Source organism: Megascapheus bottae, chromosome 15 (genome assembly GCF_031878675.1).
Source record: "Megascapheus bottae isolate mThoBot1 chromosome 15, mThoBot2.hap1, whole genome shotgun sequence".
Classification (NCBI taxonomy): Eukaryota; Metazoa; Chordata; class Mammalia; order Rodentia; family Geomyidae; genus Megascapheus; species Megascapheus bottae.
This window is the reverse complement of record NC_143523.1, coordinates 42,527,642-42,546,656: the sequence shown is the minus strand read 5'-3', so window position 1 is coordinate 42,546,656 and position 19,015 is coordinate 42,527,642. Positions and strand designations below refer to the sequence as shown.

The window sequence follows — 19,015 nt, the reverse complement described above, 5'->3', positions numbered from 1 at the left end:
AATTATCAAATAGCAATCTGGTTTTAAGAGAAGTTAAACAAGCCCTACAAACTTAAATTTCATTTAACATAGAAGTGGTTTGCAAAAATCTGAGGTATTTTAATCCTATCCCGTAGCTGTGTTGATCCTATTAAGTTTAAATCACATGTAACATGGAACTATATAGTCTCACATTTCACCTGTTTAGAATACTTGGCCATTATTCTATCAAAATAAAGACAAAAACAAAATAAGATAAACTCTAACAGTATACATTTTTAGGAAAAGCAAAACATCCACTAAGAACTTTAAAAATACAAAGCATTTAATCATCCACTAGACTAAGCTTTCAGGAGTAAAATTTGAAAACCAAGTAGTATTTAACTCTATATTACATTATAGCAGGGATTCTCAAACTGACATTTAAGGCTAAGAAATTCCTAGTGGAGGTGTGTTGTTCTATATAGCTTAGGATGTTAGGAACATCCTTAGCCTCTACCAATTCTATGTCAGCAGCTCTTACCCAATTGTATACCTAATAGAATTTTTATAGTCATTGCCAAATATAATTTCATCTGCTGGTAAAAATCACTAATGTAGAAAAGGAAGGCATTTCCTACCTTTTCAACTCAACACATAGCTACTTAAATTCTGAAGGATGAGTAACTAAAAAAAAAAGAAATTATTGAAGACAAGGCTTGTTACTAAACGATACACTTGATGTAACATAAGTTTTCTTGAAAAAAACTCCTGTTAAATTAAAAGCAAACTGTTGTACTTCTAGAAAGGCTGAACAATTAGTTGAATACAGTACTTTAGCATTAGAAAACTTATTTGGTAAAGTCCAAACAAATATAATCATACTTGTTATCTATTGCTTCCTTAGTGTTTAATGTACTGCCACCTTTCATAACAATTGACTTTATTTTTTTTTTGCTAGTCCCGGGCCTTGAACTCAGGGCCTGAGCACTGTCCTTGGGTTTTCTCAAGGATAGAGCTCAACCACTTGAGCCACAGCACCATTTCCGGCTTTATTCTATATATGATGTACCGAGGAATTGAGCCCGGGTCTTCATGCATGCTAGACAAGCACTGTTACCACTAGGCCAAACTCCTGGCCCTTAATTGACTTTTACTTATTTATTTGTTTATTTTTTGCCAGTCCTGGGCTTGAGCTCAGGGCTGAGCACGGTCCTTGGACTTTCTCAAGGCTAGAGCTCTACCACTTGAGCCTCAGCACCACTTCCGGCTTTTTTTTCTATGTATGTGGTACTGAGGAAATGAACCTGGGTCTTCATGCATGCTAGGCAAGCACTTTAACCACTAGGCCAAACTCCCGGCCTTAATTGACTTTTAATAAGTGTTTTCATAAATAATTAGGAAATATCTGAGGCGGAGAAAATATTTTTTGTTGAAAAACTGACAAAAATTAAGCAATATGCTATTTTATGATTTATGCTGAAAATATTTAAAAAGCTAATAACATGTTGGCAGGTACCTATGGCTTATACCTGTAATACTACCTACTTAGGAGGTTGAGATCTGAGGACTAAGATTTGGAGCCAGCTTGGGCAGAGTAGCAAGCAGTAAAAAACTGACAATGGAGCTGTGGCTCCAATGGTAGAATGTTAGCCTTGAGAAAAAACAAAAAAAAGTTTAAGGACAGTGCCAGGCTCTGAGTTCATGCAAGGACCAGCACAAAAACTAAAACAAAACAAAATGCTAATAATAATAGTAATTCTATAAATAAAATATCCCAGACATTTCAATAAAAGACATTTGGTAATTAAATACTGTCAATTAAATTGATGAACTTTATTGAGCTTAAAACTATAACAAAGTTCATCCTAAAACATTTTGCAATGCAAAATTATTACACTCAAGGAGTGTTTAATAATTCAGATGCTAGAAATTACAAGCAATTTTCAAAAGCAGACGCACATTCATAAAACTTTATACATCATTTGAACTAACAGATATTTATACTACTAAAATCAAACATGCATCACATTCTTGCATCATGATTTTATATGTACAATATTTAACAGCATTCCACACCACAACACAAATTTTATCATACACTTGCACCATTTTCCTTGGATTTCTGATCTTTGTCTTCATTCTTTACATTATCCTGAAAAACAATAAGATAAAGTGTATTTCATCAGATTTTCTTAATTGTTAATGAGAATTGTTGAAGCCATCTTACAATGGTATTGTTATAAAGTATTTTTATTGAAAAACATTAATGAATTCATTTTAATAATTTGGCCCCTAAACTTCCATCAGTTCTGTTTAAAACTGGTTCTAGGGCCAGGAGTTTGGCCTAGTGGTAGTGTGCTTGCTTAGCAAAGACCCGGGTTCGATTCCTTGGTACCATATACATAGGAAAAAAAAAAAAAGCCAGAAGTGGTGCTGAGGCTCAAGTGGTAGAGCTCTAGCCTTGAGAAAGTCCAAGGACAGTGCTCAGGCCCTGAGCTCAAGCCCAGGACTGGCAAAAAAAAAAAAAAAAAAAGCTGAAAGTGATGCTGTAGAGCTCTAGCCTTGAGAAAGCCCAAAAAGACAGGGCTCAGGCCCGGAGTAAGCCCCAGGACTGGAAAATACAAAAACAAAAAACAAAAAAATAAACTGGTTCTAGTGGCTGAAGTTTGGCCTAGTGGTAAAGTGCTTGCCTAGCATGCACGAAGCCCTGAGTTCAATTCCTCCAACCATACCACATACACAGAAAAAGCTGAAATAGTGCTGTGGTTCAAGTAGCAGAGTGCTAACCCTGAGAAAGCTCAAGCATAGTGCCCATGCCCTGAGTAAAAAAGCCAGGTGTGGTGGTTCATGGCTGTAATTCTAGCTATGCAGGAGGCTGAGAGCTGAGGATTGGGTTCAAAGCCAGCCCTGGCTCTACAAAGCCAGACTCTTATATCCAATGTGGTTCAAGGGGTAGTGGTAGACTGGAGCTGAAGAGCTCAGGGACAGCCCCTGGGCCCAAGTTCAAGCCTCCCTACCACCAAACAACAAAAAACTGGTTACAAAATAAATAAAAGTGTTTTTTGTTTGTTTGTGGTTCTGGGGATTCAATCCAGGAACAATCCAGCACAAGCACATGCTTGCAACACCTTCTTAATTCTTCTACTGAATAAACTACTGCAATTCAAGCCCCAAATCGGCTTTAAGAGGCACATACATATAAATTATGGAAGATGCTATGTACATTTTAGGAGAACATAATCTTTTGGAAGTTACTTTTGACAAGTTTCAGGAAGGACGGAATGCTATCATTATCATTATCTGCTTCTGGGAAAAACTGCCAACAACGTAATAACATTAAAATCAATTGAAAATATAGGAACAGCCAGGCATGGTGGATCATGCCTGAAATCCTAGCTAGTTAGGAGGCTGAGAGCTGAAGATCTCAGCTAGCTCGGACATTAAAGAACTGGAGACTCTTATCTCCAATGAACTTATAGAAAAATGGGAACTGGTGTTATGGCTCAAGGGGTAGGGCAGTAGCATTGAGCTGAAGAGCTCAGGGTTAGTGCCCAAGCCTAGAGTATAAGCCCCATGACTTACAAAAATACATACATACATACATACATACATACATACATACATACATACATACGTTTAATTAAAAATATAGGAAATCAATGATTCAAATTTAAGTGAAAGATAAAAATAAGCAGGGTACTGGTGGACTTTGCCTATAATCTTAATTAAGGAGGCTGAGATCTGAGGATTGCTACTTGAAGCCAGCCTAGGCAGGAGTTAGTTCCAATTAACCATCAGAAAACCAAAGTGGGAGAGTGCTACCTTGAACTGGGCCAGTACCCAGATCCTGTGTTTAATTCCCATAACTGACAAAACAAAAAACAAAAAACAACACAACAAACAAAACCACAAACATGTTCAAATTACAAATTTCTAACCTTCTTGAGAACAGTATGTATTTCGTCCATTACTGTAGACAGGTTTCTGATTGTCTTGTTCAGCTGGTTTTCAAATTGTAAATTCATGTTTTCTGAAACCTTTAAATTTTCTTGTAATTGATTAAGGTCCTTTTTAACCTCTTTGAGTTCACCAGAGAGGCTTTTGTTAGAAATTTCTAAGTTCAATATGGTTTTTTCATCTTCATCTGTTAAAAAAATTTAAAAAAACATGTAATTTTAACCTCTATAAGGCTGAAGCTAAAAATATTTACCACGCACAGTGGCTAACACCTGTAATCCCAGCTACTAAGGAGGCTGAGATCTGAGGACCAAGGTTCAAAGCCAGCCTAGGCACTAAAGTCCTTCAGACAATTTATCTCCAATTAACCACCAGTGGCACTGTGGGTCAAGAGGTAGGGCAATAGCCTTGAGCTGAAAGTTCAGGGAGAGCGACCAGGCCTAGAGTTCAAGTCCTACCACAGATCAAAAAAAAAAAAAAAATTTAAGCCCCCTGGGAATGAGACTTAGTGGTAGAGTACTGGCCTAGCATGCATGAAGTTCTGGTTGTTCTGGTTTTGGTTCTTTGGTACAACATACACAGAAAAAGTCAAAAGTGGTGCTATGGCTCTACTGGTAGATTGCTAGCCTTGAACAAAAGCAGCTCAGGGACAGTGCCAAGGCCCTGAGTTCAAGGCCCAGGACTAGCAAAAACAAACTAAAACAAAAACAAACTTGTAAGGCCAGGAACATGGCCTAGTTATAGTGTTTGCCTAGCAAACATGAAGTCTTGGGTTGGATTCCTCGGTACCACATACACAGAAAAAGCCAGAAGTGGTGCTGTGGCTCAAGTAGTAGAGCACTAGCCTTGAGAAAGCCCAATGACAGTGTTCAGGTTCTAAGTTTAAGCCCCAGGACTACCAAAAAAATATTTTAAAAAAGTACTAATAATGAACAATGCTGTCTCTCACCTGTTTTTTCTTCTAGTAGCTGTAGCTTCTGTTCTACTTCAGCTCTTACTTTTTCACTCTTTTCCAATTTTTGCAAGAGGCTTCCTACATCTACCATTGCACCATTGTACACAATGAGTCCTACATTTTCTTCTACATCCTTCAGTTCCTGTTTTACTGTTGGTGTTGGAAGTAACAACCTATTTCCTATAACATAAAATATAAGGTATTTTAGTATGGGTATTTATCAGGTATAATATACGTAATAGGAAATAGTTTTTCAAATTTATTACTGTTGTATTTATTATTTATTATGTATTAATAAACACTTATTAGGAAATATATTTAAAAGGAAGACACTTGAGAGGTTGAGGCAGGAAGAGCTAAAAATCAAGGATAGCCTAGCAACACAGTGAGACCTATCATCAAAGAATATGACAAAGCAAAAACAGAAACAAAAAAGATGTTAATATAATCAAACCTAGCATATCTTCTTGCAGAGATTCAGATTCTTCACGGTTTTCTTCATCTTTTGAGGTATCTGTTAATTTCCGATAAAAGCAAGATTCACGGAGGACTACTTTATTAAGAAGCTTCTTTACCTATTATAGAGGCAAGTTAAGAAAAAATTAATAGAACGTAAGTACCTTTGTGGGGAATGAACTGGGATAGCTTAACATACTAGACAAATGTTCAATAGACGGTAACATTTCCAGCCTGAAAACACAACCTGTGATTCTCCTAGAACAACTGTGTATTGGTATCTGTAAATTCTTGGATAGTAATTTCTTGGGTAACTAAGTAGTAATGATGATATTTAGTGTTTTCTTTTTGAAGACCCAAGTTGATCCTTTCAAAAAATATTTACTTAAGATCTATCACCCTGATAATTAAAAGAAAAAAAAAAGTTAAAGAGCTACGAATGTGGCTTACTGATAGAGTGTTTGCCTAGCATGTAGGAAGCCCTGGGTTCCAATCCTCAGTACCACGTAAACAGAAAAAGCCGCTTGTGGTGCTGTGGCTCATGTGGTAGTGTACTAGCCTTGAGCAATTGAACCTCAAGGACAATGCCCAGACCCATGACCAAAAAAAAAAGGTAAATACATATACATATATATAGATAATTTCACAAAATACAAACCATCAGCGCCGGCCATGGTGGCTCAAGCATATAATACTAGCTACTCAGGAGGCAGAGATCTGAGGATCAAGGTTCAAAGCCAGTCCAGGCACTAAAGTTGATGAGACTCTTATCTCCAATTAACCACTAGAAAACTGGATGATAGGGGAAAGTTCAGCCTGGTCAAAAAGTTCGTAAGATCCAATCACAATTTAAAAAATAAACTAGCAAAGCCAGCTTGGTGATTCACACCTGTAATCCTAGCTACTCAGGAGGGTGAGATCTGAGGATCCAGGTTCGAAGCCAGCCCTGCAACTAAAGTCCATGAGACTCTTATCTCCAACTAACCACCAGAAAACCAGAAGTGCCACTGTGGCTCAAGGAGTAGGGCAATAGCCTTGAGCTGAAGAGTTCAGGGACAACGCCAAGCCCAGAGTTCAAGTCCTACCACCAACAAAAGCAAAAAACTGTTATATGCCCATGGCTTTAGCTATAGAAGTAATATAATAAGTAGGACTGCAAAAAAGACTCTTAATTTTAAACATGAGGCCAGATACTAGGGGCTTTCACCTACCCATTCAAGAACTTGAAATATGTGGATCACTGTCCAAAGTCAGTCAAGAAAGAAAAGTCTATGAGTTATGTCCAATTAAGAAAAAACTGAGGGCCGGGAGTTTGGCCTAGTGGTTAAAGTGCTTGCCTAGCATGCATGAAGACCCGGGTTTGATTCCTCAGTACCACATACATAGAAAAAAGCCGGAAGTGGTGCTGAGGCTCAAGTGGTAGAGCTCTAGCCTTGAGAAAGTCCAAGGACAGTGCTCAGGCCCTGAGCCAAAGGCCAGGACTGGCAAAAAAAAAAAAGAAAAAAAAGAAAAAACTGAAAGCAGAGGTGTGGCTAAAGTGCTAGCTTTGAGCAGAAAAAGCTAAAGGAGAAGTTCAAGTTCCAGAATCAGTAGAAAAACAAGGGAGTGTTCGGAAATGGTTGAAGTATAGCGTGTAAATGCACGCCTTGATTTCAGACTCAAATACTATAGATAAGAAAAACAAGAGATGGAAACAGATGTAAAAAACAACCTATAGGATTACATATATTTGACTAGACTATGGATGTTTCTCACTGATACAGCATTTGTATGGCATGCATGAATGAATCCCATAGGTTAAAGTATGTAAGGGGAGAAATAAAACTTACCAAAAAAAAAGATTCCGTTTTAAACTCATAGAAAAGATTACCTGAGCTCTGGAAAGATGCAGTCCAAGAGTATATAGTATTTCTTCTAAATCTTTTTCAAGAAGGTAACCACAATGGCTTTGATCAAAGTACACAAAGGCCATTAACAGATCTCTGTTAATTGTGACCATCTGAGTCTTTTCTTTTTCCTATAGAGAATGCAGAAGTAAATGATATATTATACAATTTATTCCTACTAAAAAATGTCAGACTTGGAGCCAGGAGTTTGGCCTAGTGGTAGAGTGCTTGCTTAGCATGCACGAAGACCCGGGTAGTAGTGGTAGTGTGCTAGCCTTGAGAAAGTCCAAGGATAGTGCTCAAGCCCTGAGCTCAAGCCCAGGACTAGCAAAAAAAACCCCACAAAAATACTGTTATTTGAGTAAAAGTATTTTTTAAAAAATGTTGAGTCTATGTCCACATAATAGCACTAAGCCTTTTCTTTTCTTTTTGGGGGGGTGGTTTCTGTACTGGGTCTTGAACTCAGGGCCTCAAGCTCTCCCATAGCATTCTACTACTTAAGTTCCATCTTCACTCTGCTTTTGGAACATTCCTGCCTGGGCTGGGTTTGAACATCAATCCTCAGGTTTCAGCCTGAGAATAACTAGGTTTACCTGTATGAGCTAGTTGGTGCACATTTATAGTACTTTTCTTAAAAAGAAATTTGCCACAGCCTCGTGGTAGTGGCTCACAACTTTAATCCCAACTAACTAGGAGGCTGAGATCTGAGGATATCATGGTTCAAAGCCAGCATGGTTCAAAGCCAGCCCAGACAAGGAAATCCAGGAGACTTTTATTCCAAATAACCACCAAAAAGCTGGAAGTGGAGGTGTGGCTCAAGTGGTAGAGAACAAGCCTTGGGCACAGAAGTCTAGGGTCAGAGTTCAAGCCTTAAAACTGGGATTTTGACCTAGCGGTAGAGTGCTTGCCTAACATGCATAAAGACCCAGGTTCAATTCCTCAGTGCCACATACATAGAAAAAAGCTGTTAGTGGTGCTGTGGCTCAAGTGGTAGAGCCTAGCCTTGAGAAAAGTCCAAGAACAGTGCTCAGACGCTGAGTTCAAGCCCCATAACTAGCCAAAAAAAAAAAAAAAAAAAAAAGGCATAAAAATAATAATTGAGGGGTGTGTGGCCCAGGAGAAAAGTGCTTGTCTAGCATGTATGAAGCCCTAGGTTCAATTCTTTCATACCACATACATAGAAAGAGCCAGAAGTGGTGCTGTGGCTCAAGTGATAGAGTGCTAGTCTTGGAGAAAGCCCAAGGACAGTGCTCAGGCCCTGAGTTCAAGCCCCAAGGCTGGCAAAAAAATTTTCTTTGAATAAAAAGAAATAAAAAAATATGATGTTCAATAACTACCTTATCTTTAGATGGCCTCTCCTTGCAGTATCTGTTTATATCTCTTTTTTCATCTCTTTTGTTTATTTCCTCTTCATCCCGATCTGTAAAATATAAACAGCAGCCGGAAACTCATTAATACATATCAGTATCAAGAAAATGTATATTCTACAAAGCAAATAATACCCAAAAAGAAAAGTAAAAGCCCATACGCTTGATATGATAAAGTAAAAAATTTAGGTTGATTGAAAGGCAACAATATCTATTTAGTGTAGTTGGGTGACATCCATTTCAATGATACAGTCACTGAAGAAATAATTTTTCAAGTTAGTCAAGATGGTATATACACCTGTTGTAAAAAAAGGATTTCTCAGGCCAGGAGTTCGACCTAGTGGTAAAATGCTTGCCTAGCATGCACGAGGACCTGGGTTCAATTCCTTGGTACCATATGCATAGAAAAAAGCTGGATATGGTGCTGTGGCTCAAGTGGTAGAGCTTAAGCCTTCAGAAAGTCCAAGGACAGTGCTCAGGCTCTGAGTTCAGTCTCCAGGACTGGCACAAAAAAAAAAAAAAAAAAGCAAAAAAGAAAGAAAGAGAGAAAAATGATGTGGGCCACATAACAGTACCATATCTCCAGAGGGGAGGGAAGGGCAAGGGGAAGAGAATTATGGCAGTGAGGTAGGCCAGGCTTGAACCTAGCACACAGGAAATGAGAAGCTGGGGTAAAATCTGCATTTAAAGCTGGCCTGGTTGCACAGTAAATTGTCTCAAAAACTGAACAGAACACAGTAAAACTTTTTTTTTTAACTTCTAAGAAAGAATTAAGTAAAATTGAGATATACCATCTTCTTCATCCTCAGCTTCTTCTGCCTCCATTGGGTCATACTCATCTTGATTATTATCTTCTTCTGTTTCATCATCATCTTTAGAATCATCTTTTCTTTTATCTTCTTTCTACAATTTAAAATGATTTGAAGTTAAAAAAGATGTCAAACCAAGTGAAAGCAGAGAACAATTTAGCCGAGTGCGGTGGCTCACACCTGTAATCCTAGCTACTCATGAGGCTGAGATCTGAGGACTGTGTTTCAAAGCCAGCCCAGGCAAAAAAGACCATGAGATCCTTACCTCCAATTAATCACTAGAAAATGGGAGGTGAGGCTGCGGCTCTAGTGAGCTGAAGAGCTTAGGGATAGTGTACAATTAATCACTAGAAAATGGGAAGTGAGGCTGTGGCTCTAGTGAGCTGAAGAGCTTAGGGATAGTGTAGAATTAATCACTAGAAAATGGGAAGTGAGGCTGCAGCTCTAGTGAGCTGAAGAGCTTAGGGATAGTGTACAATTAATCACTAGAAAATGGGAAGTGAGGCTGTGGCTCTAGTGAGCTGAAGAGCTTAGGGATAGTATACAGGCCCAGAGTTTAAGCTCCATGAGCCACAAAAAAAAAAAAAAAATCAATTTACTTGAACAATTTCAAATCATACATTTCTCATAACACTAATAGTCATAAGAATAAACTTTCATAGGCCGGGAGTTTGGCCTAGTGGTAGAGTGCTTGCCTAGCATACACGAAGACCCGGGTTCGATTCCTCAGTACCACATACATAGAAAAAAAGGCAGAAATGGTGCTAAGGCTCAAGTGGTAGAGCTCTAACCTTGAGAAAATCCAAGGACAGTGTTCACAACCTGAGCTCAAGCCCAGGAGTGGCAAATAAAGTAAGATAAATGCTAAAAAAAAAAAAAAAAAGAATAAACTTTCATGAATTTAGCTACAGATACTAATATAGGGCTAATAGACACAATTTCTTAAAATCTTACATTTACCTTTTACATTATACTAAATCAATAGAAAACAGAATAAATCAAAACACTTCTGTAAGGACTGCAATCAAAAACTTCTAGCCAGAATTCAAGCCCCATGACCCACCAAAAAAAAAAAAAAAGAATGGCCGGGAGTTTTGCCTAGTGGTTAAAGTGCTTGCCTAGCATGCATGAAGACCCGGGTTCGATTCCTCAGTACCACATACATAGAAAAAAGCCAGAAGTGGTGCTGAGGCTCAAGTGGTAGAGCTCTGGCCTTGAGAAAGTCCAAGGACAGTGCTCGGGCCCTGAGCTCAAGCCCAGGACTGGCAAAAAAAAAAAAAAAAAGAAAAAAGCTAAAAGTGATTCAAGTGGTAGAATGTTAACCTTGAGCAAAAAAGCTCCCTGGAACAGCAACCTAGGACCTATGTTTAAGTCCCAGGATTGCCACAAAAACAAACAAATCAACAAACTGAAAAACAAAACAAAAACAAAAACAAAACCCTTTCTAAAATACATTGCAAATGCTGAAAATAATTACAGACCTTCCTTTCATCTCTGTCTTCTTTTTTGTCTTTATCATCACCTGATTTTCGCCTTTTGGGTTTTGGCTCATCATTTTCGTCATCCCTCTCTTCTTTTTTATCTTTTCTCTCATCTTTTTTGCTTTTCTTATCCTTTTCTTTTTTGTCCTCTTTTTCAGGAAGAGAGAGTAATGACTTATATATTCTGACACCAAAATCCCTTTGAAGCATTTCATTGAAAAGTTCGGCAAACAATGAAACCTATAAAAAGACAGAAACATTGACCAGGCAAATTCAGTACAAATACTGAATAAAACCATCAGTTAATACTTTATCAAATAAAAACTTGACCATAACTAATAAATATCATGTACCATTTTTTTAAAATGACATTAATGTTAAATAGACTCAAAAAAAAAATTTTCCCCCATTCTGGGGCCACGGTATGGGCACTCTAATTGAACTTTATTTGCTTGAGGCTAGTGCTCTACCACTTGAGCCACAGCACCACTTTTGGCTTTTTCTGTGTATGTGGTACCAAAGAATTGAACCCAGGGATGTGTTCATGCTATGGTAAGCGCTCTGCCACTAGGCTGCACTCCCAGCTCCACTTTGAGACACTACCTCAAATAAATAACATTTATTTCAACAAGGTATAGGAGGACTCATGCCTATAGTAACTCCTTAGGACATGGAGATCAGAGAGGACTTAAGTTCAAAGCCAGCCAAAACAGACAAATATGGTAGACTCTTATTTCTCATTAACCAGCAAAAAAGTGGAGACATGGCTCAAGAATTACAACTCCAGTAGTGAGTGTATGTGGGAATTAAAAATAAAACAAGGGGGCCGGGAGTTTGGCCGAGTGGTAGAGTGCTTGCCTAGCACTCTACCCGGGTTCAATTCCTTGGTACCACATACGTAGCAAAAAGCCAGGAGTGGTGCTGTGGCTCAAGTGGTAGAGCCCTAGCCCTGAGAAAATCCAGGGACCATGCTCAGGCCCTAAGCCCAAGCCCAGGACTGGCAAAAAAAAATAAAATAAAAATAAATAAATAAAAAATAAAACAAGGGCTGGGTCTTTGGCCTAGTGGTAGCACTTGCCAACCATGCACAAAGACTCAGGTAAGATTCCTCGGTACCACATACATAGAAAAAAAGCTGGAAGCCAGGCACAGTGGCTTGCACCTGTAATCCTAGCTACTCACGAGGCTGAGCTCTGAGGATCAAGGTTCAAAGCCAGTCTGGGCACTAAAGTCCATGAAATTCTTATCTTTCCATCAGAAAACTGGAAGTGGCGCTGTGGCTCAAGGGGTAGGGGGCGGTAGCCTTGAAGAGCTCAGGGAATGGACAGCACCCAGACTAAGTTCAATTCCCACCAATGACAAAATAAATAATCGCATGAATCCTCAGGGTAAATATATTCATTCAAGTTTTTAATAAAAAGTGTATTAATTATTAAAGATTGTTCTAGGCACTTGGGGATACAACAACTAAGAAAACTATAAAAAAAAATCTAAAAATATCTTTTAAAAAAAGGTACTAAGACTTAAAACTTTACCTCAAATGAATGTTCTTTGTTATCTTCTAATCTGTAGTCCAGTAGGACACTCAAAGACATGATGCTACAATCAAATTTGCCACTTTTTGCAGCCCAATTTGGATGAACAATAATGGCTGGTTCATCTGGTAAAATGTATCTTCTTTCTCGCCGCTGACGTTCCATTTCCTCTTGACGTTTTCTTTCTTCCTCCTAGATGTTTGAAATTACAAGTGATGATTTAATCTCCATGTATAACACATATGTATATAAAACACACTGGGTTGGGAATGTGGGTTGGTGGTAGAGTCTTTGCCTGGCATGCATGATGGGTTCGATTCTTCAATACTACATAACACAGAAAGGGCAGGAAATGGTGCTGTGAGTCAAGTGGTAGAGTGCTAGCCTTGAGCAAAAGGATCTCAGGGACAGTGCCTTGCCCGTGTGTTTAAGCCCCATGACTGGCCCCACAAACAAACAAACAAACATGTGGACCACATATATGAGAAAACAAACTCCTAGTGACTTTTCAAGGTAATTATGTTTAGTATAAAGGATTGAAAAAGGCAAAAAGGCCAGCTTTCTAAAGGTAGTAGCTTTCTTTTATGGCTCCTAATTCAGACTGAGATAGAGAGATATAGAGATATACATACACACACTCATTTTTTCCTTTTGTGTGGGTGTCTAGGGGATCATGGCTCTTGAACTCTTCTGGGCCTGGGCACTGTCCCTGACTCCTCAGCTCAAAGTTACTGCCCTATCCCTTGAGCCAGAGACCTACTTTCCCATTTTTTTTTTTTTTTTTTTGCCAGTCCTGGGGCTTGAGCTCAGGGCCTGAGCACTGTCCTTGGACTTTCTCAAGGCTAGAGCTCTACCACTTCAGCCTCAGCACCACTTCTGGATTTTTTCTATGTATGTGGTACCGAGGAATCAAACCCGGGTCTTCATGCATGCTAGGCAAGCACTTTAACCACTAGGCCAAACTCCCGGCCCCTACTTTCCCATTTCTAGTGATTAACTGGAGATAAGAGTCTCTTGGACATTAGTGCCCAGGCTGGCTTTGAACCTCGATCTTTAGATCTCAGCTTCCTGAGCAGCTAGGATAATAGGCGTGAGCCCCCACACCTCACTAAAATATTTTATTCTTTTTTGCCAGTCCTGGGAACTGAACTCAGGGCCTGAGCACTGTCCTTGAGCTTTCCTCAAGGCTAGTGCTCTGCCACTTGAACCATAGTACCACTTTTTTTTTTTTTTTTTTTTGCCAGTCCTGGGCTTGAGCTCAGGGCCTGAGCACTGTCCTTGGACTTTCTCAAGGCTAGAGCTCTACCACTTGAGCCTCAGCACCACTTCCGGATTTTTTCTATGTATGTGGTGCCAAGGAATCGCACCCGGGTCTTCATGCATGCTAGGCAAGCACTTTAACCTCTAGGCCAAACTCCCGGCCCTGTAGTACCACTTTTTTATGTGGTACTGATAAATCAAACCCAGGACTTCACGCATTCTAGGCAAGAACTCTACCACTAGGCCAAACTCTCAGCCTTTTTATACTTTCAATCATAAAAAACTGCTGAGGGCCAGGAGTCTGGCCTCACCTATGTGGTTTATGATTTAACAATTGCCTAGGCTTCTTTTCATATCTAATGCCTACCTGTGCTGAAAACACTGACTCTTATTTGAGCTGACAGATGTCTGGTGACTACAATGGGAAAAATCACTTAGTACCTCTATCATGATATATATTGTGTCTGCTTTCTTTGGTGCCTCTATATTCGGTCAAACTACTCAGCTTAAGACTAGTGGCACAGCTCAAGTGGTGAGCACTTAAATAGCATGCATAAACAAGTATGCAAAAGGCCCTGAATTCAATTACCAGGACCCAAAAAAGAGATGAGACATAAAAGAGCGTGAATAAATAGTGTGGAATTTAAAGATTCACCTCTTATGTTTAACTGGCAAAGTGGCACATGCTGTGATTTCAGCTACTTGGGAGGCACTGCCTGGTTTTAAAACAGCCCTGACTCAATTAGCTGCAAATCCTACCTGAAAAGCAAACTTAAAAAAAAAAAAAAAAAATTACATCTGGGCTCATGCCTGTAATCCTAGCTACTCAGGAGGCTGAGATATGAGGATCGTGGTTCAAAGCCAGCCCGGGCACTTAAGTCAATGAGACTTTTATCTCCAATTAATCACCAGAAAACCAGAAGTGGTGCTGAGGCTGAAGGAGTAAGGTAGTAGCCTTGAGCTGAAGAGCTTAATGACAGCGCCCAGGCCCACGCCCCATAATAGACAAAAAAAGTTACTGGCACTGGTGGTGGCTCACACCTGTAATCTTAGCTACTCAATAGGCTGAGATGTGAGGATCACAGTTCAATAACAGCCAAGGCCCGGAGTTCAACACCCACCACAGACTCTCCCCCCACTGCTGTCCCCCAAAAAAGAAGTGGAGAGCCAGTGGCTCATGCTTGTCAGCTACTCAGTAGGCTGAGATCTAAGGATCATAGTTTGAAGCCAGCAGGGGTAGGAAAGTCTGCAAGACCCTTATTTCACAGCACCCACGCTTTCAGTTCATGCCCCGGGATCAGCAAAAACAAAAACCCCCAAAAAACAAAACCACACATATACACACACACACCACTAGAAGCTGTCAAAGTATAGAGTGCTTGCCTAGCAAGTGTGACATTGTGAATTCAATCCTTAGTAAAAGTCTGACTTTATTATGTGTAAATTATACCTCACTGTAATTATATACACAAATACAAGTTAAGTCACATTTATGACTAAAAACCCCATAAAAACCAATGAAAACCTATTATACTATACTCAAGTGTTGATCACATACATACCTCTTTATCATCTTCAGATTTCCTATCATCCTCTTCTTCCTCCTCTTTTTCAGATTTCTCTAACTCCTTCTGTTCTTCTTTTTGTTCTTCTACTTTCAGTTGCTTTGTCAGTCGAGCTATTAACTGGGATTTTAATCCTTTGGAACTAAGAGCTCGACTTTCTAATTCTTTCCGGAGATCATTTACCTAATTATATGCAGTATAAAAACAGAGAACAGGAAAATGAGATTATCTCCAAATGGTAATTATCTTCTGCCTAATGTATATTATTTTGCATGCTGGTACTAGGACTTAACTTCAAGCTTAGGCACTATTGCTGAGCATTTTTGTTCAAGGCTGGTGCTTTACCACAAGCAGAGCCACAGCTCTGCTTCGTTTTTTTGGTGGATAACTAAAGAGTTTCTCGGAGTTGGGTGCTGCTAGTGACTCACACCTAAAATTCTAGCTAATCAGGGAGCTAAGGAGTACGGATCATGGTTCTAGGCTAGCTTGGGCAGAACTATCTGAGACTGTTAACCCCCCCCTAAACTACCAAAAAAACTGAAAGTGAAGTTGTGGCTCAAGGCTCAAGTGGTTAGAAAACTAGTCTTAAGCAAAATAAGCTCAAGGACAGTAATCAGGTCCTGAGTTCAAACCCTAAGACCAATATCAAAGAAAAAAGTTTGTAAAATGTTCTTAAAATTTTTAACTCTGGTTTAGAAGCATGTCTTCATTTTGTTTTAAATTTAAACATCATTTTTCCTTTAGTAAAAAAAAAAAATACATTTCGGTTGGGTGCAGTGGTTCACGCCTGTAATCCTAGCTACTCAGGAGGCTGAGATCTGAGGATCAAGGTTCAAAGTCAGCCAGGCACAAAAGAACCTGAGACTCCTATCGTCAATTAACCTCTAGAAAATGGGAAGTGGAGCTTAGCTCAAGGGTAGGGCAGTAGCCTTGAGCTGAAGAGCTCAGGGATAGCACCCAGACCAAGTTAAAGCTCCATGACCCACAAAAATAAATAAATAAATAAATAAATACATTTGGTCATTGCCTAGTGGTAAAGTACATGCACAAAGCCCTGGGTTCAATTCCTAATACCACATATACAGATAAAGAAAGAAATGGTGCTGTGGCTCAAGTAGTAGATCTCTAAGCTCTAGAAGCCCAAGGACAGTGCCAGGCCCTAAGTTCAAGCCCCAAGACTAGCAAAAAAAAAAAAAAAAAGTCCATCTATCCTCTTGAGTTTAAGTTTTTAGGCACAAAAATCCTGCCTTCTTGGTCAGTTCCCAAATCAAAAATCAGTGTTAATAACACAGGCATCTGTATATTGCAGGCCCCCAGATATTGGCTGAACTGATATATAAAGTTACCTTTCAACAGATACATCCATATATATATTACATAAATATAATAATTCAGTGGAATCTTGCAAGTTTCTTCCTTGGGGGAAAAAAAAAAAAGAGCCCTAAAGCCAGACACCTATAATCCCAGGAGACTGAGATCAGAGGAGAAAGGTTCAAAGCCAGTCAGGACAGACAAACCTGGGAGACTTTTATTTCCTGCTACCAGCTGACAGCCATAAGTGAAGGCATGGTTTAAGTAGCAGAGCCAGCCATGAGTCAAAAAACTGAGAATACAATGCTCTGAGTTCAAGCCATGGTACTGTGGCACACATGTGTGCACAAACATACACAACCCTCCATTATATCACTAACATTGCTCATTCATTTTTATTTTATTTTTTTTACAATTTTTTTTTTTTCCCAGTCGTGGGCTTGAGCTCAGGGCCTGAGCACTGTCCTTGGACTTTCTCAAGGCTAGAGCCCTACCACTTGAGTTTCAGCACCACTTCCGGCTTTTTTCTATGTATGTGGTACCAAGGAATCAAACCTGGGTCTTCGTGCATGCTAGGCAAGCACTTTAACCACTAGGCCAAACTCCCGGCCCCCTCCTTTTTATTTTTTTTAAATTTTCCAGCCCTGGGGCTTAAACTTACGGTCTGAGCATTGTTCTTGGGCTTTCTCAAGGCTAAACCTCTACCACTTGAGCCACAGCACCTATTCTGGCTTTTTCTATGTATATATGTGGTATCGAGGAATCAAATCTGGGTCTTTGTACATGCTAGCCAAGCACTCTACCACTAGGCCAACTCCTGGTCCAACATTGCTCATTCCTATTCAGATATTTAATTAAAAAAAAAAAAATTCCTAGCTGGGTGTGGTGGCTCACACCTGTAATCCTAGCTACTCAGGAGGCTCAGATCTGAGAATCATGGTTCAAAGCCACCTGGGCACTAAAGAACCTGATATTTTTACCTCCAATTAACCACTAGAAAACAGAAAAGTAAGAGTGTGGCTCCAGGGTAGCCTTGAGATGAAGAACTCAGGGACAGTGCCCAGGTCCAACGTTCAAGTCTCACGACCCCCTCAAAAAAAAAAAAATTCCAATGGGACTACCTAAAAATAAAAAGTTTCTGTACAGATAAAAACATAGTTGCAAAAGTAGAGAGACAGCCAACCAACTGGGAAAAGATATTCACCAATAATACATCTGACAAATGCTTAATATCCAGTATCTACAGGGAACTCAAGAAACTAATCCCCCCAAAACCCAATAAACCATTCACTAAATGGGCAAGGGAACTAAAGAGAGACTTATCAGAAGAGATTAAAATGGCAGAAAAGCATATGAGAAAACGTTCATCATCTATGGTCGTAAAGGAAATGCAAATAAAAACAACCCTAAGAGACCACCTTACTCCAACAAGAATGGCCAAGATTTTGAACTCAGATGATGACAGTTGCTGGAGGGTTTGTGGAGAAAAAGGAACCCTACTACACTGCTGGTGGGAATGCAGACTAGTTCAGCCACTCTGGAAAGCAGTGGGGAGGTTTCTTAAAGAATTGAAAATAGATCTTCCCTACGATCCCGCCGTACCATTTCTGGGCATCTATCCTGAACCTCATGACCCAAGATATTACAAAGACACCTGCTCAGCTATGTTCATCTCTGCACTATTCACAATAGCCAGGCAATGAAAACAATCCAGATGCTCTACTGCAGATGGATGGATACAGAAAATGTGGTATATATACACAATGGAATTCTACATAGCCAACAGACAAGGTAAAATAATGGCATTCGCAGGGAAGTGGATGAATCTAGAGCGAATCATGTTGAGAGAGACAAGTCAAGACCTAAGGAACAAAAGGCGCATGGTATCCTTAATATGTGGCTATTAAATCCAAAGAGTACAAGAGCGAGGACTCAATAACTGCATACCTAAAGCTATGGACATGGTAATGGAAATCTAAACATAACTATATAGACATAAAAAAAAAAATTCCAAGGTACCTTCATTGTCTTTGGATCAAGTTTAGACCAATGGGTAGGAGTGGAAATTTCTTTAGCTTCACCATCATCCTTCTCTTCTTCATCCTAACATACAAAGTTAAGAACATAATTACTATTCTGAAACTTTAAAGTGTAAATAATTTATTTTTATAAGTCTGTTGCTGATCTGTGCAAGGTCACAAATGTTTCAGATTGTCTTCTCCTAAAGTTATTATTTAGGCAAGTCCACGTACATACATTCTACCACTTTTAACTGATCACAAAGACACTCATCAGCCAATCAAAGCCAGATCTGTGAAACACAAAAGGGTGATAAATTACAACACAAAGGATATCAGGGATGCACAAACACTGCCGGTCTCCACTAACCACACAGTGTGTGATTTTGCCCCAATTTTCAAGCCACCCAAAGATTTAATGAGACCTTTGAAATATACCAAAGACGTTGCCACA

The 19,015-nt window shown here is 39.4% G+C and overlaps 1 protein-coding gene across 2 annotated transcripts in view; it reads right to left on the bottom strand.

The window, feature by feature from the left end:
• The window catches only part of Ccar1 (cell division cycle and apoptosis regulator 1), a 44,517-nt gene continuing 25,502 nt past the window's right edge, over positions 1-19,015 (bottom strand). For both annotated transcript variants that reach the window (XM_090346435.1, XM_090346436.1), the window contains exons 15-25: positions 18,563-18,646; positions 15,230-15,415; positions 12,408-12,599; positions 10,873-11,112; positions 9,374-9,485; positions 8,553-8,635; positions 7,200-7,346; positions 5,328-5,448; positions 4,868-5,053; positions 3,900-4,105; positions 1-2,113 (exon numbers count right to left, since the gene is read on the bottom strand). In XM_090346435.1, coding sequence (XP_090202561.1) covers positions 2,054-2,113; positions 3,900-4,105; positions 4,868-5,053; positions 5,328-5,448; positions 7,200-7,346; positions 8,553-8,635; positions 9,374-9,485; positions 10,873-11,112; positions 12,408-12,599; positions 15,230-15,415; positions 18,563-18,646 — 1,617 coding nt within the window. In that variant the 3' untranslated portion in view covers positions 1-2,053. The remainder of the gene's footprint in view (positions 2,114-3,899; positions 4,106-4,867; positions 5,054-5,327; positions 5,449-7,199; positions 7,347-8,552; positions 8,636-9,373; positions 9,486-10,872; positions 11,113-12,407; positions 12,600-15,229; positions 15,416-18,562; positions 18,647-19,015) is intronic.